At 38.3% G+C, this 25,228-nt stretch overlaps 1 protein-coding gene across 1 annotated transcript in view; it reads right to left on the bottom strand.

Annotated features, from left to right (window-relative positions):
• slc30a2 (solute carrier family 30 member 2) overlaps window positions 1-25,228 on the bottom strand; it is a 135,729-nt gene that overhangs the window by 52,061 nt on the left and 58,440 nt on the right. The window contains exon 3 of the mRNA XM_039749018.1: window positions 15,548-15,756. Within this exon, the coding sequence (XP_039604952.1) occupies window positions 15,548-15,756 (209 nt within the window). The remainder of the gene's footprint in view (window positions 1-15,547; window positions 15,757-25,228) is intronic.

Below are 25,228 nucleotides of genomic sequence, written 5' to 3'. Positions count from 1 at the left end.
TTCCAAAATTAGCTGCCGTTAATGCGGAGGGTGTTTAATATTAGAGAGCTATGGTGAGCCACACTTCTAAGCATTGTTAATATCAAGGAAAATAGAAAAGATCAGGCTACATAATGCACTAGTGAGACCACATCTGGAGTATTGTGTGCAATTCTGGCCTCCACACTACAAGAAAGACATAGCAGCACTTGAAGTTGTGCAGAGGAGAGCAACCAAGTGCATCAGAGGACTTACAGACACGTCCTACTCCGACACAGTCACCGAATTGAACCCGTTCAGTCTTAAGCAGAGGAGACTGTGTGGGGACTTTCAAAATCCTCAAAGGCATTGATGAAATAGAGCCAGCAGGATTCCTTCAACTAAATGGTTTACAACGTCCTCAAGGACACCAGTGGAAATTACGGGGAAATGCAATTAAGACAGAAGGCAGGAGCAGGAGGCACTTCTTTACATAAAGAGTTGTGAGATCTGAAACAAACTACAAGACATGTAGCTGAAACAGAAACCTTGAGAACGTTTAAGAATGACCTGGATGAGGTATTGGGATAGCTTACCTATAGACAAACAAGCCTGATGGACCGAATGGGCTCCTCTTGTTTGTAAAATCTCTTACGTACTTATACAGAGGGGATATTTGCTACATTTGATTAATTTAGGAGCAAAATTACGCAAAAGGCAAAGGTCAAAGTTGGGACGCAATATAAAATTTGTAATATCTGAAGAAATGCGTGAGACAAGGGTGTAAATCTGTACCAATTGACAGAATTAGCGGAGTTCTGAAAAGGTTTACAAGAGGAAGGTAACTTGAAGGAGGTCAAATTACAAACAGGCCGTATGTCCTTGACTTTGTTCTGCTGACTGGAAAGTTGCAACAGCTGATGGAATGACTCAATGTCATTCACATTCCTAGGATCTGTTGTTAGAGAGAATGGTAATTGTGTTTAAAAAAATTAGAAACATACTGAAGAAATGGCAGGCAATTACCACAGCCTTAAAAATGATTAGGAGGAGACGTGAGATCACAGTAGACAAGAACCTGAGCTTATGGAGGACACTTGCTTGGCTGCTTGCAATGAATGGATGAGAAGGACAGATTATTAAACAGACAAATCAACAAAGATTCAAGGACTTTGAGATGAAAGGATTAAGACAGATAAAGCCAGACGGATGGAGGAAAAGGCCAGTAAATGGGTGCCTCAGTTGATACCAATTTGAAGTCCACTATTAGATGATTAACTGATGTTCATTTGTTTTTCTGTACAAGTCATGTCAGTCGCAGTTTGTTCCTTTCGCCAATTATCTGTTTACATGTAGAAATAACTGTTGCCTTTTTTTTGGAATATTTTTAAGACTAATATATAAAGAGAGAGCTAACTCATTACCAAATTACTTCTCAGAAACGTTTAAGAATGGTAAACGTTTTATAAAGTACACTGAAGTTTTTCAGTGACCAATTCGTCACTAGAAAGTTGAAACATAACCTTCTCCTTCTGTGTTTGGTAAGTCTAAAGCACACTTACCATATCTCTGTTGCTGTTGTGTTTTAATTCATTTGTTGTATCTTAATGTCATGCCAGCTGTGTTTTATATTGCTAGACAGGGATCATCATCATCATCATCATCACCACGGATGATTGTCATCCTAATCTAATTGATGTACATAGTCATGCTAGATATGATTTGCGGTTTCCTAATTGAAAAACTGAGTTTTACTTTATGAGACTTTATGTTTGTTATGTTTTTAGGTGATACTAATATCGCTTCTTAAAAAACTGTGAATTTATTTTCTCTAATTAAAGGTCATGGTGGAATAGCTTACCCTGTAGAAATGGGCACAAGGTAGGAACTCTGAAACTCCATGATTCATTACTGTTAATAAATCACAAATCCATTAGGTATACATTACATATATTTATGTTTCATATCTGCCTCAACTTCCTTTCCCTACACATAAGACAGTGAGTGAGGAATGAACTGCAAGATTTTCCCCGCAGATTTTCTGTGACAGAGTGAACTTCCATCATGTGTTACTCCAAATAATGATATTGGAAGATTGGAAGTAATTATCAATCCAAAACATTTTGACAAATAACCAAACATTTCTTCCTCATAGGTCTTGAGTGTGGAATTTTCCCAAAATGTATGATCTAGTGAGGTAGATGCTTGGTGAGATTCTTTACAGTTCAGATGCTTAATGTTAAAAATCTTGTTTAGATTGCATACTAAAATTCTGCTTATGCTCAAAGGGCAAAAGCAGAGTATGAACAAAAAAAAAATCATCTGATTTATGAAACCATACTGTATGTATGCCACGTGCCACATCAAGGTCCTTTAAAAATCTCAGATCAACTTACAACAATGCACATATGCACAAGTCTTTAACAATTCCCTGTCACCAGTAACCAAGTATAGCTTAAAAAATGCCTTTTTCAGTCTTCATGATCTAATCACCATATAAATCTGGCCATGTTCTTGAATGACATCTTTACTTGGAACCATAGGGAAATGCAGGAAATGAAACTTTAGCGAATGTGAACCACAAAAACATTCTTTTTGCTGGGAGTTACAAATAAAAGGAAAAAACAGAGGAGTGGGAACAGCTAAGTAAAGGGAGCAACATCAATGTGCCATCAGGGACTGCAGTGATTATTATTATTATTATTATTATGACCACACTTATTTCAACTTCACCTGTTTGTTGTCTGCTACAAATCTTGTAATCAATAATTAACCCACTTCCTACGTCCAAATGACTTGAAATTTTGCACACTTACTCACTTCCGATGACAATACATGAATCAATAATCCGTTTCACTGATTGATCAATTAATCCATGTTAATTAAGAAATGAAATTTTCATATGAAGAACAGTTAAAGATTTCACCAGTAGATGGTGCTAGTAACGGATAGAACTATTAAAGGAAGTGTTAAAATATCGATTACAAAATTATACTAAAACAAACCCAAGACTTAAAAGTTGAAAATAATATTTATATATAAAAATACTTTTTAAAAACCACACTTATATTAAGTTAAAAAGTGTACTAAAAAGTAAAAAATAAGTTTCTCATACATCACTCGTAAAATAAAAGCGTAGGCACTTTTCATCAATCAACATTCAAAAACACTTCTTAAAATCTTAGCAAAAGCGCCCACCTTTTATTTACGGGTGATGTATGAGAGATTTATTGTTTAGTACACTTTTTAACTTAATATAAGCGTTGTTTTTAAAAAGTATTTTATATATATATATTATTTTTACACTTATGATGATGACAGATTTTAGACTTCCTACATCCGTCCTCTTCAAGTGGTGTTGCAAACATTACAAAGACCACCGCACAGGAATCCCGTAACCCCTGTTCTGTTACGGGTTTTACCAACTGTTGGGTATTTGGCATTAGGTGCTGGAGTGCAGCCCTGAATCATGTCATGCCATCTGTATGAGGTGGTAGAATTACGATGCTAATCAGATACGCCAGTTTCCTTACTGTCAAGGTAAGCAGGTCAAGATCAAAAGTCAATTTTCAGTGATTGCTGATTTTTCTAATGTAATTGGCTCAACTGACTGCCCACCTTTTGTGATAAAGGCCACCCCTACAGAATGAATTTTCTTTTGTAAAGAAAAAGCTCTTTCATTTAATTTATATACAACTAATATGTGATGCTCAAATGTGTCTGACTAACAGTGTTCGGAGTTGGCTTGCTTGAACCCACATTTCCTTTATTTTATTAAAGACTAGTGTGAGAAGGAGACTTCAGAGTCATGCTGTGTGTGATTGCTGGCTTCTTGGTATCCCTGCCACTTGTGGTTATGTACAGCACAACCTTTTTATAGACAAAGCAGATAGGCTATGTGCTAAGTCCATTAACATTAAGTATATGCATAAGGTGTTATTACCAGCATTGAAGACAGAGAACATGCCAGTCAACTGAGACGTAATTAGTTCAAGAACATTGCATTGTGACTGACGTGTCATTGAAATGAACAATGAAACAAGATTTTCTGTTCACTTCATTGTCCCTCCGCCTGGGGGTCACTAAAACATCAACACCAAAAAAGTCTGCGTAGGACTTATAGATACGTAGTTGAAATTTGCCATAACATTAAATCAATTTTCATGCCAAATTTTTGTTATATAAATCCCAAGTTTTGCATAAGAAATGGCTTATACACGTTTCTAAGTGTAGGAACATTTTTTACATGAGATCCCAAGTGTTTTCCATCACACACACCAGACGTCCACTAGGGTCATGATATGGTATTTAGGATAATGTTAGTTAAAATAGGTGGTGTGTGTCTAAAGATGTAAAATCTTTAGCCAAATTAGAAATTGTTTTACATGCATTGATGGCGAGTATAATTTTGTCAATGGCTGAGTATGTTTCATTTTCTGAAATTCTAATTAAAGGGTCCTGTTTCTTACTATTATTATGTATTATTATTACTATTATTATTTATTGTTTATTACAATAATTAGAATTTAACTGGCAGAGTCTGGAGGTGCTACCTTCTGTACATTGTCATCTTTACTAGATGGTATCACTGCAGCTATCGATTGTGATGTAACTTTAGGAAAACTGGGCAGGTTTCTTTCTAATTTGTATACAGTGAAAGAAATGCGTTACTTGATGATCGTGTTTGCAGTGTAATTGCTCAAAGGATTGTGGTAGAAATTGACATCTTAATTAAAGAAAGAAACGTATCCTCTACCAGCACGTTTGATAAAACCTCTTTGAAAGTAATCAGGCAGGAGGAAGTGTGTTTTATGCATTCACTCTTATGGCAAATGTATAAGAGCAGAATGGTCAAAAAGTACAGGCAGAGGGTTATATTTATAGGCAATTGACTTTGCATAGCAGAGCTGAATTAATGCTTACATATAGTATTATACTCGGATTGGTTAAAAGACATGATGTGCTTTAGGACAGAGCACAAATGGCCTAAAATAAAAGTGTTTCTCCATGATATACTTGTTCATTTGAATTCAGCTCTTATTCTGTTATGAAAACCGTATACTGTACTGTATGTGCCAAATAGCAAGTCTTACTAGGTGCATGAAAGAACTTTACATCAGCCAGTTTCTTGAACCTTCCCCTCTGGTACACTCTGCTTGTTTATGTGACCGGTTTGAGCAGAAAACAAATGCTTATATATTTCACTGTGCATTGCAAACCAAACTAATTAACTATTGCTCCCTCTAAATTATTATCTCACAGGATGCAAAGATATTGGCAATATAAACATCTCGAAAGGCAAGACTTTCTTGAATTAAGGATGACTGAAGTAAAGGAGGGACGGCACGGTGGCGCAGTAGGTAGCGCTGCTGGCTTGCAGTTAGGAGACGTGGGTTCACTTCCCGGGACCTCCCTGCGTGGAGTTTGCATGTTCTCCCCGTGTCTGTGTGGGTTTCCTTCGGGTGCTCCGGTTTCCTCCCACAGTCCAAAGACATGCAGGTTAGGTGCATTGGCGATCCTAAATTGTCCCGTGTGTGTGTGCTTGGTGTATGTGTGCCCTGTGGTGGGTTGGCACCCTGCTTGGGGTTTGTTTCCTGCCTTGCGCCCTGTGTTGGCTGGGACCCTGTAGTTAGGATATATTGGGTTGGATGATGGATGGATGGAGTAAAGGATTGTTGAGTACATGAGTAACGCACCGTAACATCTCAGTCTTAAAGGGTCTCCTTCACTTCTAGCAGATTGCAAGCAATGTCCGAACCTCTGAATTACTGGTTAATTGCCAATAATTAATAGCAGGAGTTGCACAACCAAGTGAGTTTATTTCTGTTATTTCTGCTTCCTTCCATGATCGCAATTTATATACAGTATTTGTGACAGTGGAAGTTAGGTGAGTGCCATGTGTTTCATAACTTTAAGTCTTCTTTTGTGTTCCAATTGAACTAAGTTATAATGATATCTATTATTTTACATAACATTTGTTCATATTTACAAGAATATCTTGAAAGAGATATAGTATCTTTGGAAGGGAAGGATATTCATCGCAACTAATGTGAGATGAAGAGAGGACCATCTATTAACATCTTATTTAATACTTTTCAGCAAGCCGCAGAAACTGAAACTAAATAGTAGCTATACATAAGATGTTTGAACTGTTGTGAAACAATTAAAGACCGCCGGTTCAAGCTGAACAGTAAGACTACTCGCTATGGATACTATGCTCTTCTTCAAGTTAATCTTGAATCAAGATATTCAGTAGAATTCCAGTAGCAGATTCAAGACACGTGGCAGTACTGTTGAGGACAGTGTCATCAGTGTACAGTAAAGAGATGCCTTTTGTTCAGGTTTCTTCCCTTACGGTACATGGAATCTTGTTGATAATAAATAGCCTTGCCTGGTTCCACATTTTCAAGCAAAAATGTCAGATTTGTCTTTTAGTCTTATCGAGTGTCTCTTTGGCCTGACAGAGAGTTTCATTCTTGTGTTACAGTATACGAAAGAAAGATAAAATGCCAGTACTTCAAGGCCGCATTCTTCAAAGCACGGCGACTACCTTACAATAAACAGTTTAGTGAGTTATTATGAGGATTTATGTGGAAACAGCCGCACCTTTAATTGCCAGAACATAACAAAAAGCTCATGGAAAAGCAGAGTACATGTATCAGTATTATTTGATACAGTATATTACAGTACTACTACTTCTTACATTCTGCCTCTCTGGTTTTCATAGTTTTGTAACAATGAGAAGAATATACTGTAACCTTGAGACATGTCTAGCATGGATAAGCAGTTCAGAGTCGATTCATTGTTACTGAAAGGATACCAGCGGAAAACTGCACTGGACACAGTTGGGCGAAGGAGCCATAGGTCAATGTACTTTATATCCACTCTCTGCTTCAGACCAGTTACTTGGGATTTCAATTCTCTTCTGGCTTCTCATCTGCTCATCTTCCTATCCTTATTCTTCCTTCACACTGTTTGAGCAGGTCAGCCTGAGTTAGTGACCTCTTTAATGCCTTCAATAGCTAATTAGTAACATCTCCTGCAATTAAGGGCATTCAATTCGTAAGAAATGCGAAAACAAGTCTTTATGTGTTGCTTTCACTTTGATTCCAGTAATGCAAGTGATATTTTCATTTTATGTGTCGCAGCTGATGAACAAACAACTATATTTTTTTTCCCCAAAATGTATTGGATATATTTGATTCCTGCTGATAATATGCCAATAGCTAGGTAGTGTCAGTAATAAGAGATCAAACTACAGGCCATATAATTTGTGCAGTTTTTAAAAGGTACTTTTCAAGTGCCAAGCAACGTAAAATGTAACTCCTTTTCACATTCTAAGGTTTAATTGAATCTTTGTGTTAGCCTAATACTGTAAGCATATTTTGTAGCAAAAAAGAAAGCAATAAATGCTCTGATAGATAGATAGATAGATAGATAGATAGATAGATAGATAGATAGATACTTTATTAATCCCAAGGGGAAATTCACATAATCCAGCAGCAGTATACTGATACAAAGAAACAATATGCATTCATGCGTTGCTCTAAAAACCAGAAGTGTATAGAAGACGGGGATGTACATTAGCCGCATAAAGGCCGCAACATATCAGTTTAGAAGGACCCCTGACCTGAGCACCCTGCCATCCACATAACTAATCGCAGACCGCCACAAATAAGGGCGAATATAAAGGGCCTACACCACAGAAGTATTGTGAGCTGTTAATGGGAACTAAGTGAGGAAAGATGGCCATTTTTTTTAGGCTTTCCAGACTTACTGCTTTATGGTGAGGCACAACAAAACCAAAATAATAAACTCCAGTCAAGCAGCAGGTTTTATTGTTTCTGTTTTACGTTTGGTCCCCTGATATAAAGCTTCTCTGCTTTTATGGTGCATCTCACAATGCTTAAAATAAAGCTTTATTGGATTCTTTCCTCTTGGTTGGATCTCTTTCATCATGCGCGTGAGGGTCAATTGAATACAGTCCAGCTGTTCACAGGGTGTACGATCAATCAGGTCAAAGTCAATTTAAAATTCCGATGTCTGACGAGTGTCCGAATATAAAAACAGCGAAGCCCACTACAATGACATACCACAGTCAATATTCCTTATTCTTTATTTAATGTGTATCTGTATGTCTGTGTGGGTGGATCATACACACATAGAGGGTAGGATAAAAATATAGATTTTCATGAAATAAAATATTACATTTCAGAAGGCCTTCAGTAGGTCTGACTGAACGTTAGATTGGCTTCAACTAGCACGATTTCTCATTTAGCTTCTTCCTTACAACCAGGTGTGCGCTGGCCCATTGCACCTCTCGTTTCAGAGATCCTAACGATTTATAAGTTGCTTTGAGTCAGTGATGAACCACACACTCCATTCAGCTGGTTTCAAAGCAATACGTCACTTATGGTCTCATTGCTCCTCTTGCCTTTCAGAATTTTTCAAATGGATGCCCAGCCTGCTTTAAGCACTCAGACGAGTATAGTTTGCTACCAAATTCTTTTTATCAAATGTTGGGTAAGAGAAGGGTGAGGGTTTGTCCTGACTCTGAGCGTTAAAACCCAGAAAATCTCAGCCATATGGCTTTCAGACAATATAAATAACAGGACATCTTTTGACGCATTCATTTTTCAGTTCTATCGACACTCAGTTGATTTTGATGTATGGCCTGTGTGAGTTTCTAAAGGGGTCATTAAATGGGCTCGACCCTTTTCATTGCTTCATTAACCCCCTCACCAGTAGACAACATTTGAAGCAGTGAACATTTAAAAGTACTCCAACAAGATTAACTGGTAAGTGATCTACCAATCTTGCCACATCATTTCGAAGCACCAGCTCGTGTCTTTTCCCAGCCCTATACACTGTAAGCAGCCCTCTAGCTGAAAAGGCACAATGCAGACTTAGTGATTTAGAATTGCAGTTGAACTCATCGCTTTGAATTGACGTCTTCCGGTAACTGGAAGAATGTTTGCTTTGTGGAAGTTTTTTCAACCAAGTAATTCCAAGAATAAATTTTAAGGCTGAAATTAAACCGAATTTCAAAAACCTTCGATTCTCTCCCAGTATTAGCAAAATTTCAGCTTAAACTCCAAATGCCAACAATGAAATCACTCCAGACAGTCAGTTTAATGTATGGGTGTGAGTTTTGCTATTTAATGAAAATTAGATTGACTCCATTCATATTTTTTCTTTCAAATGTTTTTCGATGCACCTGATCATCGATTAATAATAAATAACTCCGAAAATAATATAATAATATAATCATATACTCTAAAAGTAGTGAAGGAGAAGAAGATTTTATAAGGAAGCACCTACATTAAACTTGGCAAATACTGAAGCATGAAGGTTTGGAATTACATCCAAAATCAAAATTCATTAATTTTATGTTCCATCCATCCATTTTCTAACCCGCTGAATCCGAATAGGGTCACGGGGGTCTGCTGGAGCCAATCCAAGCCAACACAGGGCACAAGGCAGGAACCAATCCTGGGCAGGGTGCCAACCCACCGCAGGATAATTTTATGTTATTATTGATAAATAGATTAGATAGATAATAGATTAATAGACTAAAATCATTATTAAGATAAAATCAAAGAGTATACCATCATTAATATGAAAATCTTAGAAAATACTAGAAATGATTGCAGTCAGTCGTACTACATCACATAAAAAAAAAATAATAAAAAAGTGATCAGTCCATGTACCCTATTATAATAAACAAGTACACTTAAATCATCACAAGCCAATAAATGTTATGGACACGGAGCTGCGATCAATTAGAGCAGCAGCAGCTGTGGTAGAAAGAAAGCCACCAGATGCAGCTCTCTGCTTGGTAAACTATTGTGAGCCATAGTCTTCTATAATAAACAGACCCCTTATTTATCGTTGATTTCGCACACAAAACATCCAAACAAGAAGAACAAACACAGCCAAGTTTAAGCTTTAACTGTATAGACAGTCTGAAAGTGGAAAGCAACATTAACTTGTCAAACCTTGTGACATGCAAATCATTCATAACATTGAACATGCAAGATGCCCTGCAGAGACTGACGTGTTCAGAATCTTTATTCTCAATGACGTGGTTTATAATCAGTGTAGTGTGAAGTGTATCAAAGTTATGTATATAAAAGAATGAAACTCTCCAATAATACAAAGCCATTACCAGTTTTACCCTTTATAATACTGGCAGTGCTGGGCATATGTTATAAAAGTCACTGCACACACATGAAAATGAGTTAAACCGCGGAAACATTTTTAAGGCATTTTACTAGGTGGTGTAGTGGCATTAGAAAGGCTTATTAAAGGCCAGAAGTCCCACAATTACAAATTATGATGTTGCACTTCACAGATCACAAGAGCGGCAAAGGAGTGAGGCCTCCAGAACTGAGTCACAAAGCAGGCCAGATTCATAACCAGCCTGCCCAGATAAGGAGAACTCCAAGGCAGTCTAAGTGCCTACTCCACTGGCTGGCTTTGGTCTAGACCAGGCCAAATGGGGCTTTGACTTCAAAAGTTCATAAACAATCAAAATGCCCCACAAGGAAGGGATTTACTGTAAAACCTGGCTTGTAGAGAACTAAATCTGAAATTAACAAAATCTGAAAATATTAAGAAAATGAGGCAAAAGGAATTTGCCTTAAAGGCAATCCACAACAATAAAGTCCAAATACACACATCCAGAAGTTGAAGAAAGCTCAATTCATTATATCCACAAAAAGCAAAAGAAGGGCAATACTCACAGTAAGACTCACAGGTCCACCCAAGCACATTCAATGAACCACAAGCAACTTACTTTCTCAACCTGGCTTTAAAGGCTGAGCGTGTGTAAAGTAAATATAAGATGTAGGTGATTGTGTGTAAATATTAATTTAAGAATGAGTTAGAGACTTTCTTTATACTAATTGTAAACTCCCCAAAGTTTAAGGAATGCTATCATTGAAGAGAACCTTTATGTTTAATAAAGCTGGTCAGCTAGCCTGTATTATATCACAGGTATAGGTTACTCCCCTGGCTGGGGTTCAAATTCGACTTTTATGTCTCTTTTGTTCTTTCTTGATTCTTTTATTTATGTTGATTATGTGAGTCATTCTTTATTTTCAATTTTATATATGCACATTACGTAAGCTGCCTTTGTTACTTCCCATATGTTTTGTGAGTGAGCCCCAAAGAGGCAGTGCCACCTGGCAATCACTGCCAGGTACTCCTCTCCATCCTATACATCCTGAGGGTCTTCCACAGTTCCTGGCTGTTCATTTCAAATGCATGTAGGAATGTTTTCTTGTGTTTTTTTGAGAATTCAGTGTACTTTGTGCTTTAATGGATTTTTGACATTTCACTCTGTAGTTGGGATTTTATTTTGGGACTTTGGGTTGAATTCAGTTGCCTTAATGTTTTGGGCAAATCCTATTATCTTTGTGGCTCTGAGGCTAGGGATCTGCACTGGCAGAAGGTTGCCGGTTTGAATCCCATAAATGCCAAAAGGAACTCTGCTCTGTAGGGCCCTTGAGCAAAGCCCTTAACCTGCAATTGCTGAGCGCTTTGAGTAGTGAGAAAAGCGCTATATAAATGCAAAGAATTATTATTATTATTATTATTATTATTTGTGCTCCATGGTGCTTCATTGTTATTGAAGAATATTTATTTTGTGAAGAATAAATCTATGTAATCTATATAATCTATATTTATATGTTTTAAATCTATAATTTATATTTTATAAAGAAACTGTGAGGCCCTTTTTGTGTTTAGCTGGGTTTTTTTTATGAGATTTCCCCCTTTAGTAGGCATTTCTAGAAGTTCTTTTGAGAGTTTGGTGCTTTGGGACTCCTAGCCATAACAGCCTGAGATGAAAAGGCAACAAGGTTAGTCAAGTTAGTCAATGGAATGGGACTGTGCTGAAACAAGAACTGGTCTAAAATAGAGAGTTGGCTTACTCTGGGTTTGTATCTGATTAGGATTGGTTGCTGAATCAGGAGAGCCACTCTGTACCATGACACCCCACTGGTCTATAACATGTGACAAGAAACCAAAGGACTGGTGTAAGTGTGATCTCTTTGCTACTGTTTCTCTCTCTCTATGCCAACTCTCTCTTGGCTGCCATAATGAGACAGACAGGCTGCTTGGCCCAATTCAGATGTTGAGCTAGCTAGTTAGAGGATGAAGTATAAATAAGTTGACAGGCAGCCTGAAACTGCACATCTAGCACTATCAGGCTGATTTGCTGTTATATTGGACTAGTTATAATAAAACCTATTATCACTAATACATAAATACAGTAAATGTGTAACTTTCTCCAGCCTGTTCTTTTACTCTGTCTAACTGCCTGTGGTTACAGATGTCACAGAAAAGGGGAAGTTCTGAACTACAGTATCTGCCAGTGTGGTAAGAGTAAAGGGGAGAACAGGATTAATCTAAGACAGGGTGGCTCTGTCTCTTGGAGATCTGCCCACAAAACACAAGGAATATAACAGGCCATGCAGTACTAACATTTGTTAAAATGTGAAGTGCCTTGAGCATGGGAAAGGCGCTATATAAATAAAATGCATTATTATTATTATTATTATTACTAACATGGGAACTAAGTAATAAATAAATAGAGGAATGTTAACAGAAAATACATCATTTAATAAATAATAAGTGGACAGGGGCGGCACGGTGGCACAGTGGGTAGCGCTTCTGCCTCGCAGTTAGGAGACCCTGGTTCGTTTCCCGGGTCCTCCCTGCATGGAGTTTGCATGTTCTCCCTGTGTCTGCTTGGGTTTCCTCCCACAGTCCAAAGACATGCAGGTTAGGTGCACTGGCGATTCTAAATTGTCCCGTGTGTGTGCTTGGTGTGTGGGGGGTGTCCTGAGGTGGGCTGGCTGGCGCCCTGCCCAGGGTTTGTTTCCAGCCTTGTGCCCTGTATTGGCTGAGATTGGCTCTGGCAGACCCCCCGTGACCCTGTAGTTAGGATATAGTGGGTTGGATAATGGATGGATGGATAAGTGGACAGGACAATATTAACGGAAACAAAAAAAAAATCTGAAAAAATAAATAGAAACATAAGCCAGGAGAGGTACTGTGGCTATACAACATGATATGGCTGGATGATCAGTTCAGTTCAATTCAATTTAACTTCTACTTACACAGGATGAGTCCATTTTAAAATTCAAGGGCAGTATACATATATAGAAATTTAGCACTGTTAACAAAATCTAAGCTAACACACAACAACAACACAAGAACAATGTTCTAGAAATGTGCCATACATTCATTTATATAGTATATGCTGGCCTTCCTAGGAACTTACAGGGAAATTGTGCACTTGCATCTGTGAACAGGGCTGGGCCAAGAACTCCAGGAAAGTGAACTCTTATATAATTCCCTGATACTTTGTGCGTTGACGTATAGTATGAGTGAACAAAGTCAGAAAGTTTCCAGATAAAGCATAGAAGATGTTAATATGCTGATGTTGAAGTGTGTGAAAATTGAAATACATGAGCGAGCAGCTCTAGCATTTCATACAAATGTTATTATTATCTATAGTTAACTCCTTGGAATGTGTGAGTAATGTTAGTTCAATGTTAACACATGGTTAACTTCAGATTCGTATTCTGCTATGTTCAAAATGTCATGAAAATTTCATTTTAGCATGGTATGTGTGTGTGTCAGTTTATAAAAGAAATAGATATTCAAACTGCAAAATGATTAATTTTTTCAGAAAATTATGCCCTTTTTGCGTTGTGTAAAGCTCCTGAATGACTACATCCCAGCAAAGATCTAAAAAGTTAGAGTGAGCGACTTCTGAGATATCCATTCTGAATGCAGAAACTCATGTACCAAATCCCCAAAACATTGACCTACCTTCTTCAAACAAGTTGTGTTGTTTTTGCCCTGTTAGAGTCTCCAGGCCTATTTTTATGGACCAGTGTGATCCAGAACTTATCTCGTTATCGTTCAAAGAACTTTTTGACCTCCACCAACAATAACTGCTGTAAAAACTGTTGTGGGATATGGCCGGCAGTTCATCCCAGCCAATACCCCCAGGCGGCCAGATGGAGCCCTCCCTGCAGCATGGAGGTGCCCTGAATTCCAGCAGGGAATCATGGACAATGGAGTCTTTATTCACAGCCCTGCTGGATACCATGGGGGCCGCCAGAGGACACCGCAGGGAGACTCAAGGAATATTTTCCCTACAGCCCGGAAGTACGTCCCAGCCATGGGGACAGAAGAAATGACGTACTTCCGGGTTGAAGAAAAAGGAGTTTTCATCCAACCCGGAAGTGTTGCAAAGTCACATGGACAGAGAGAGAGAAACACTTCCGGGTCAAGGACTTTAAAAAGGACTGTGGAGATCTCAGCATTGAGCTGAGTTGGGAGGAAGGGTGACAACGCTTCTGGGAGTGGAGTGGAGGGTGCTTTGTGCACATTATTATTGTAAAAATAAATTAATTGGGACTTTTATCTGGTGTCTGGCATCTTCTCCGAGGGTTCAAGGGGACAACAGCGCCCCCTATCTCTCACACTGTTTAATCTAGCTGGGATGTTTGCAGTCTGCTCCATTTAGCCATGGGGGTCAGGACTATTGATTTGCTACATTTTTGCACAAGTAGCTTCTGAGATCATTTCTTTATATACACACGGAGGCACACATTTAGGCACTTGCAGGTATGTGCACACATGCTCACAAACACTATCAAAGAAATTCAAAACTGAAGGTAGCTGACAGTTTGCTTGCCCTACAAGACCACATATTGGATGGTGAAGAGAAAGAAAGAAAAGCACAAACAATAGATCTGTAAAGGTCGACATGTGTAGAGACATTAAGAGACTCCATTGCCAGTCTCTCTATCTGTGCAGCTTGTTTACTTCATTTGACTCAATGTGTTTAGTTTCAAATAAAAAAATGTAGACGTTATTCACTTAACTCAATTTCCTGTTCATTTTACTCTCCATATATTTGTGTGTATAAGAAATATTATATAAGATAACGCTCTTGATTGAGTGATTTCCTGCAGTGTCTTGACACTACTGTATGGACTGATTTTTGGACATCTATACTCTCTCGATATACAACTCTCTCTATAAGCCAAGCAGGAAGAGGTTGAGTTCAGATACCACCAGCACCTTTAGCCCCCCTGTTTCACACCCAGGTTGAATTGCCTGCAGGTTTAAGCAAACAGTCAAAATGCAGTAGCATATGCATTTGGATATTTGCACCTATTTTATTTTAAAAATTACAAGCATACAAGAACTAATACCCAAGGCAGAGTTGTATCTGCAATTTATGACATACAGTTCTCAATAGTTAAATATTTAGCTACATTAAAAAATCTTGATATGTATTACTATACAAAGGCAGAATTACACAAAAGCTGCCATGATTGTTTGTGCATATGAAAAGCGAAATGCTAATTAATTTGGTACATTTATTAGCATTTATTCAAACATACCTTGGTACCCATGATGTAACGCTGCTGTTGCACATGTATACTTAATGTCATCACAGCCTGTTCAAAAATGCCTTCTGAAGCTTCCAATGAAAACGTCAGTATGTCAACACAAGCATGCTCAAGTATGAATGGTAAATATAACTCGAGGGTCTCACCTACAATCTCTCCAATCATGAAAACTAAACACACTAAGGATGCAATGTAGAGTTTTTTCCTTGCCACCAGTTTCTCTCTGCATTCGATTGATGATGTTGACCTCCCATGGCAGTGCAGGTTTGCACATCGTTCCAGCTCAATGACTGTGGCCGTACTACCATTCTCAAATGGGAAGTTTTGATATACTTCTTTGGATCCTGCAAATGGGCTGCAAAGAATAAAACAAGTTGAATAACAGTGTACATTCCTCTTTGGCTTAAAGATAATGTACTCTAAATACAATATACATTATGTAAGTGTCTTATAAAAATAAAATACAAGAGCTCAAAGCTGGTACTGTGTTTAAATATTGGTAATGGCATACCAAGCTGGGTGTCTTATGCTTGTCATCATGCTCTGTTTTCATTACATATTTGACATCTCAACAAATTTATTAATGTTATTAATAAACAGCATGTTTTAAAGCTAATTCATTATGTTCTGATATATAGCAGCAAAGAAAGAATCCGCTTACACTGAATGCAGATTACGAAATTAGACAGGTGTTTTGATGTTATTTCTCAAACACAGTGTGAATAAAGCATGACTAGAAATTATCGATACTGCAAATGGTGTCAGTGTTTAATGCGGCTGCCTCACTGAGTCGGCGTCTGTGAGGAGTTTTCGAGTTCTCCGCCTGTGTGGTTTTCTTTTCGGTACTCCACTTGTCCTCCCACATTGATGGCCACAGTGTCACCGAGTGTGAGTATCCCTGTCTACTATTGTTTCCCATCTTGTACCCACTGCAGCTGGCGTAGACTCCAGTTTCCCACAATCCTGAGCTAGATTAGGCGGGTTTGTAACTATGCACGTGTGCAAGTGGGAAGTGACCTCCAAGAATGACTTCACCCCTAAAGTAACATGAAATCCATTAGAAATGGATGCATTTATCTGACAACAAATAGAAATGTCACAAATATATAAAGGAACTTTTATGTGTAAAACAAGAAGCCTACTTCTCTACTCAGTCTGCCTTCTGATTGCATTGTTCTACCAATTATAAATAATACAGTACTGATGAGCCAAAGCAAATTAGATTTATCAATCTGTTATTCTAGTTATGAACATCAATGGCATTCCTAAACAAGCCTTGCTTATGTGTTACTGTCAGGTAGGGCGTTACAAGGCATATTGTTCTTTGTAACAAGAAAGACAAAACTCACTTCTTCTTCTTTGTGACAGTTATTGCTTCCTATTCTTTTGACTTCTTCTGGTAACACTTCTCTGTCTCGCCTTCATCACTTACAGTTCACTTTCAAGTGGCTTTTCCTGATTAAAGTCTCAGCTGACTACTAGTTCAAAATACTATAGCATAAGGAAAAAACCCTGGATTTACTGGCCTCTCCTTTGATAGCATATTATGTTCATAATTCTCCGTTTACTTAAAAGGCTGTTGGTTTCCACACCCCAGACTACTTGTCACAATTTAAAGGTAAAGCATATTTATTTGTGTGGCGGTCTGAAGATAAAGTCCCTTTAATGTCCAATTCAAATCACGCTTAAACACTTCTCTCTGTTGTATTTTGTCTTCTACATCTGAACTCTGTTGTGTGATTTGAATTTTTCTTTCCATTATGTCTTCTAAACTTTTTAGAAGGCGATACAGTATATGAAGGGACCTTCTTCTTAGTCATTCGTCACGTTTTTAGTGTGTTAAGATGAATCACAGATTCTGTCCATGGCCCCTCATTTCATTTACTGTTTGCCCCTGCTGGTCAGGTTCTTGTTGGATATTATTCTGCATCATCTTGGTATATTTTTTGAATTATCATTAGTTTAATTAGCACTGCTGTTATTTATTTTGTGTTGTCATCATGCTACCATTTTGCTTAATGTTTTTGTGTGGACTCCACCGTTTCCTGCATTGTCGTACATTGGCATTGCCATACTGATGATGAGCTGTCAGTCCACATTAATGACAATGGAATGCAGGACATTATAAACTATAGTGGGGCAGATGAACTGGCACCAGTGCTTTGGATTAGGGACTAGAGCAATTGAAAGATAAAGAATGAATAGAATTCTACTTCTGAATTTGACTTTGGGTATTAGCTTTTGTCTGCGGTGGGTTGGCACCCTGCCCGGGATTGGTTCCTGCCTTGTGCCCTGTGTTGGCTGGGATTGGCTCCGGCAGACCCCCGTGACCCTATTCGGATTCAGCGGGTTAGAAAATGGATGGATGGATATTAGCTTTTGTCATGGCAGTGCTCGTCTTCCCAAATACTGATGCTGCAGTCCTCGCCTGTCTTTCATAGACTAATTTTTTTGATTTTTCCTGTTATAATTTTTGAAAGAAAAAAAGACGATGCATGCCTCTAAAATCAGGAAATTGAAAAGGCGAAACAAATAAGAAATGAAGGAATTATCAAATTAAACAGTAAATAGAAATCTAAACCAGGATGCTATTTTAAAAGGAGAGCCAATCAAACAGAAAAATCACTTTGCAATAATTTTACATCTGTACATTCTCTATAACAAAACATCCCTCCATTATCCAACCTGCTATATCCTAACTAGAGGGTCACGGGGGTCTGCTGGAGCCAATCCCAGCCAACACAGGGTGCAGGGCAGGAAACAAACCCCGGGCAGGGCGCCAGCCCACCGTAGTATAACAAAACATTCTCAATCAAACTAAAAAAATCTATGAACTGTTAGTGCCCTCAAACAAAAGGGAAGAGACCCCCAGAAAAAACAATACTGTATGAGATTTAGAGAAACAGCTGCCAGGCTAACTGATGTTACTTGATGTTTTTTTTCTTGAATGTTACAGGTGGCTCAGCTCCCTGGCATGGATGAAGCACACTGGGACAAAGAAATAACAAAATGGTAAAACTTCACTTTTAGCCTGCAATCTTAAGACGTTTTGCCAGATAAAAAATCCCCAATTTTCTTCACTCCTCACTTATAACATTCCACGTTCTATCAATCCACCTGCTAATTGATTTCGATTTCATGAATACAAGCACATTAAATCATCTCCATTTGCTATCGAGTATTGCTGAAGTGCCAAGTGATCTGCCAGATTTAAATGCTAACCTCAAACCAAAGTAGCACTACTGGCTTTAAATAATTTTTAACTGTTTACACTTTCACTTTTACTTTTGGCATGTCAAATTTTACAAGGTACTTCTGAATCTAAATTTTGAATTAAATTAGAGTGAAAATAATAAGAAAAGACCCATACTGACTTACCGCATACCCCCTTCACATTCCTGAATTGTGCCCTCTACTAATCTACCCATTTCTTTTTATTATTTGTAACCTGTTTATTTCACAATTGTGATGTTATTATCTTATTTTAATAATCTAAAAAAGTCAAAACGATAAAAATAATTTTAATAATCAAAAATTCACAAGTGTTCTTCTTTGTTTTCCTTATGTTGTATTTCATTTTTTATGATTTGCCAATGCACTAAATCTGTCTTTTTTTTTTGTACGAGACTTTAACTGTGAGCAGTGCTGCATGAACAAAATGAAAGATTCATTTACAGTCTGATATTAAAGAGCAATAAATCATTCCTAATGGACATTTTAACCTAACTAAATGAGACTGAATCTCATTATGAAACGTCTCTTATTTTGGACCCTGAGCTTTAAAGTACAGTACAATGGATGAATTGCGCATATTTTATTTCAGCTTGACCCTAACCCCCAGAGAAAGGTCTCCATTGGCTTTTCCAGTAAAGATTTTGAACTATACATCGTGGATGATGAAGCACTCTACCTTTTTCCATTTTCTTCTGTTATTTATGCTATGCGAAGAAGGCATCTTTTGGAATCCCATAGGGATTGCTTTCTATCAATTCCTATTATTATCTATACAATTAAAAATAATTACAGCCTTAAAAATCTCGCGAGTTTGTATTTAGCATTTAGACAGTTTGTTCTGATGGCCAGGGCTTTGGACTTCAAGCCACATGATTACTGGTTCCCCACTTTCAATTGTAAAATATGTACCGCGATAGAATGGAATAAAGAGAAAAGGACGAGATTGCAACTGAACTCTCTGTGAATGAAACCCTTCATATGGGCACCAGCTCTGAAAAAAGAAGTGAGCTCACGATACTTTACTAAGAACTCGTAACACAATCATGTAATCATGTAATCTGCCATACTCGGGTGACAAGATCAGAAGCCGCAGTCTTTAAGTTTGACATCACCTCCGAGTAGAATTAGTGTATTGTGACGTCAGCGTAAGTAAAGGTTCCTACTTGACGTACATTACAAGTATCACACTCCATGTTGTTTTGCTGCCTGCCTCCGCAGGAGGCCATGTGATTGATCTCAAGCACCAAACTTGAAAATGTAATTCTTACTTTAGTTTGACTATAAGATACAGACTATGATGCTGAACTCCACTGTTCTCCATTTGAAAAATAAAGAGCTGGAAAATATTGTACACAATTCTCATCTTCTAAGTTGCCTTAGTCATCAGTCGAACTCCATAATAACACAACAGGAATTGTCACAGTAGATCCACCTGCATATCCATTAGTAGAGATAGAAGTATTGTTATGTGCACAGAAAACCGCAAAATGTTTATTTAAATGGCCAACTATGCAATATGTTGCCAGTCTTTGGGCGCATTATAAACACAAATATATTAAAAGTTCACTTTACTGAACAAGAAAACACAAACCAGTTTACGCCCTTCACTCCTTAATCCTGTCTGCAGACGGCGTGTTTAGAGCTCCATCATTAAAGGAGTGCTTGGTGGGTCTGTGCCATACTGTATGTCCGCACGTCATATTGATGGTAGAATCCACACGTGACGTGGCCATCAAACCTACAGGATCTATAGGGAGCCGAGCTTGTGCTTCCCATGTTTATGTCCAAGCTACACAATCCCTATTGACTGTGCCATTAGGTCTTTATGTTCTTCAGAATTTGTTAAAATATTTTTGTTTTATGATGATTTAATTAATGGCCAATATTTTGTGATATTTTTGTTTTTAATTCTTTTTATTGTTATTTCAGTCAATTCATCTCTTTTATGTAAGGATCTGTATGTATGTGTACTTTATGTTTTATTGTCATTTTTGAGTTAACTATGTAACAGTATGGTCTATTCTCCATTAAGGAGCTGAGTCACTCAGAGGACTATTTGGGGGTCTTGCAGAGAGTGCTGGGCCAGGATACAAACCAGCAAAGTCACTTTTCTAATCACTGCGCCTCCATGTCCTCCTACTGCTGTTTGTTTAGTTCGAAATATTTGCCTGTATCTAGTTGAATATTAAATGGATTTGATTTTTAATATCCATTTTATATTTGATAATCTACATAACTACTCTGAGTCACTCCTGTGGCATAAAAGCAATGACGGGAACAATACGCTCACAAGAAGATCAGTCAGTCATTTCTCCAACCCGTTATATCCTAACACAGGGTCACGGGGGTCTGCTGGAACCAATCCCAGCCAGCACAGGGCACAAGGCAGTAAACAAACCCCCAGGCAGGGCGCCAGCCCACCGCACCACAAGAAGATGAATTCTTAAAAGAAGAAGAAAACTAACAAATTATAAGCAGTCGTTGTTGCACAGACCTGAACTTGAAACTGCTTTTAAATGTTTCCTGTATTAATGTGAATTAACAGACAATAAAAAAAAACACCAATGTAATTACTATCCCAAAGAGTTGTCAGCTCCCTCCCATTCATATGTGTGTGTATTTACAAGTGGTTATTTTAATAACAATACATTATTAAAGAAATATATTCATCTTTTATCAAACCCTCTGAATCCAGCTCAGGATCATGGAGGGTGCAGCCTATCCCAGCAACATTGATTACAAGGCAGGAACCACCCCAGAACAGGGTGCCAGTCCATCACAGAGACCACCGACAATGGGGGAATCAGCCTAAGCCACGCATCTTTACGACAATTATATGAACTGAGCCTGTGAGGCAGTGGGGCTAATCATGGCACTACCGCGCACCCTCATTATCAAATGAATTACACATCCATTATCCAACCCACTATATCCTAACTACAGGGTCACGGGGGTCTGCTGGAGCCAATCCCAGCCAGCACAGGGCGCAAGGCAGGAAACAAACCCTGGCCAGGGTGCCAGCCCACTGCAGGGCACACACACACACACACACCAAGCACACAGACTAGGGGCAACTTAGGATCTCCAGTGCACCTAACCTGCATGTCTTTGGACTGTGGGAGGAAACCCACGCAGACACGGGGAGAACATGCAGACTCCACGCAGGGAGGACCAGGGAAGTGAACCCGGGTCTGCTAACTGCAAGGCAGCAGCGCTACCCCTGCGCCACCGTGCCACAAAGAATTACACTAAGAAAATTTAATCAAATAAATGTAAGAAATGAAATCAGCTCCTGTAAATAAAAGATAGACATCTTTTTTGAATTCTAATAAACAGGAAACACAAACGTAAATGGAAAATTTCTGTTTTGGCACACCAAAAATCACAACAAAAACAAAATAACAACGTGCTCAATTTAATGAAGAGTCGAGCTGTAGGCAGAAATCTGCCGTGAGTATAAATGGAATTGGTCAAAACTTGAAGGCACGGTGGTACACCAGGGAAACACGGAGTTAAGAAAAGAAATTAAAAAGGCTCCAAACTGCAGGAAATAAACTTTTCTATATTGGCTCTCCACAAAGGCAGCTGCCTGAACAGAAATATGGTATGCTGCAGTGTCAGCAATAAAATTAATTTTCCTGATGATGTGAAGACTGTAAAAAGCTCAAGAGCAAAGACTTCCAAAAATAATTTCCATTCAAGCCGTGTGGACTGAGATCACCCTATTGAGAGTGGCCTTCCTCCGCCCAAATCCCCTGAAGTGTCCCATTCGCATTTAGGCATCTTGCCTGTGCACATCGTGTGCTGCCGTCACAGCGTAAGTATTTGTCTGAAACATTTCCAAGATGCCTATTGGAGCATCATCTGTTCAAGCAGATCTCCCCTGAATTTGGGGGTAAAAATAATCCTGTAGCCCTGCAATGCAGTTTGGAAGTAAAATTAGCACGAAGAACAACAATCCGCAGCACACGGCTTGTTCTGGCTGCCATCAAAGGTAACCATCATGGCACTGTCTGCAGATCAATGTCTAGATAATAGATACAGACAAGCTAAATTTATAGTGAACACTGGCCCAATGTGCTTCACAAGTCTAGGACTATTGCACAATTATTTCCAATGGCTGGCTCATATTTATGAGGATTTGAACTCACCATGCTGTATGATTTTCTTTTTTTAATTTGGATTGTGTGGCTTAAAATAACTGAGGAGTCCCCTCTCTGTTCCAAAGCATGTTAGCCGAATGAACATTTTAGAACTTTGAGCTCACTTCTCAGCCTTAGATTTTTTTATGATATTTCACGAGTTTCCACCCAGATTCTGCACCCTGTGTCTCTCAGGCATAGCTAAATATCTACACTAAATGGTTACAAAGGGCAAGTCTCCACCATCTTTTAAAGGGTGACTGTGTTTTTTCCACTAAAAGGTGAGTTGACCTCCAAGATGGCTACTCAGTCTCCTGGACTAATTTACCTCAGGTTGAATCATGAGAATGATGTAATAATATTATTAAAAAAGTAGGTGCATAAAAGAAAAGAAAAAAATCAGAAACCAATTTATTTACTTAGTACAGGTTAAAACTAGTATAGATCTCAGAAGCTGGCTGGTCAGCTAACCTTAGTTGGCTGAGATGAAACTCCATTACTATGCCAGGAGAGTCTGGAATGCAAGGGAGAGATAAACTTTAAAGCACCCTTTAACCAAAGGGGATAAAGGCTGGGCTAGAATTGGGGAGATTTGTTTCATTGGTGAATGCTGCCCTTGGGGCCATCTTAACAGCAGCATAGGTCCCTGGGCAAAGTAGTGCCCTGGGGCCCCTGTTTTGATAGCAAAATGGAAACATACAAAGGCATCAGAAACATCATGGACCCCTATGCTCCTGGGGCCCCCGGCCAGTGCCCATGTATTAAGACGGCCGTATGGTCCCACACTGGTACACAAGGTGCCCAGGAAATGTGTCAGTAGATGTAGAGCTGTCATAAAGTGTAGGTTTGTATACTGCAATCTCTCTCTCTGTCTCCGGAGACAATATGAATGGAGCTCTCACCATCCTCAGGGGTCATTTCTGCTGCCATGTTGGACCATACCAAGACAAACATCTGGTAGTGTACGCAAGATGAGTATTACCCAGGTTGTATTGATATTATTTTGCAAGCACTCACATTTGAACTTTGCTTATGTTTTTGGACATATTATCTATTAAAACGTTTTTTTTTGCTGCATTTATATTGTTGTAATACCAGCTTGCCGCAGTTATGTAATAGTGATGTTTCCCTTCCGGGTCAAGTTGCATTTTCTTTTTGTTTAATGTTGTTTTTCTTTTCTAAATATTATTGATTATGGTTTTGTCTTCTTTTAAAAATGTATTCCTTAATGTCAATTATGTTTAAATTATTGTTTTATGTTAATATCACAGATCTGCAAAATTAAACTCATGAAAAAGTGTTTTTATTGTGAATAGTTATTTTTTGCATTCATGAATGAAACAAAAAATATAATTGCAATGTCTTCATCACATTACATTTTAGTAGAAACTGGAAAAGAAATTTAAATAAAATGTAATAAATCAAACATTGATGGACTGAAAGCCAGAAGTCTACGTGACCATCATCATCAGGTCCTTCCATGAAAACCCTAAATACAAAGAGGACTGTTTGACTCATGTTAGGTAGAATGCCCAGAGGGGACTGGGTGGTCTCTTGGTCTGGAACCCCTACAGATTTTATTTTTTTCTCCAGCCTTTGGAGTTTTTTTTTTGTTTTTTCTGTCCACCCTGGCCATCGGACCTTACTCTTATTCTATGTTAATTAATGTTGACTTATGTTTATATTTTATTGTGTCTTCTATTTCTCTATTCATTTTGTAAAGCACTTTGAGCCACATTTTTTGTATGAATATGTGCTATATAAATAAATGTTGATTGATTGATTGATTGAAACATTTATTCATATATACAATATTGTTCTTAAATTAACATGAAAATATTTACTCTAAGATTTTTAAACATGTATGTAGAGTACACAACAATACCTATTAAATTATTTACATATAACTTCTGTCGTTTCTTTCCATTTTTTTAGTTTGTTTGATCCCAAATTTAGTATGGTGATCACAATTTGCTCATCTTCTAATGGCCATTTCCAGCATGATAATCCATCATGTCACACAGCCAAAGCCATCTCAAACTGGTTTTGTGAATATGACAATGAGTTCAATGTTCTTCAGTGGCCTTTCCTATCACCAGATCTGACTCCAATAAAACACTTTTGAGATGTGGTAGAATGGGAGATTTACAACATGAATGTGCAACTGGCCAATCTGCACAGATAGCATGTTAATCATGTCAGCGTAATCTCAAATAAATGTTTCTAACATCAATGGAGGCTGTTTTGAGCAAAAGGAGGCCCTACCCGGTATGAGTATGGTGTTCCTAATAATTTTTACTTATATTTTATAGGTGCCAGGAAGGAATGACAGGCATCTTGGCCAGGACAGAGGAAGCATGTATACCCATCCAGGAGGCCATAATGGATGGAGCAGGCGCACAAGCCCACCAGCAGCAGTTTATTCCCCCACACAACAGGTGGCAGCATTCC

Source organism: Polypterus senegalus, chromosome 3 (genome assembly GCF_016835505.1).
Source record: "Polypterus senegalus isolate Bchr_013 chromosome 3, ASM1683550v1, whole genome shotgun sequence".
Lineage (NCBI taxonomy): Eukaryota > Metazoa > Chordata > Cladistia > Polypteriformes > Polypteridae > Polypterus > Polypterus senegalus.
Note: the sequence above shows the minus strand (reverse complement) of the source record. Positions and strands in the feature narration are given on the sequence as shown.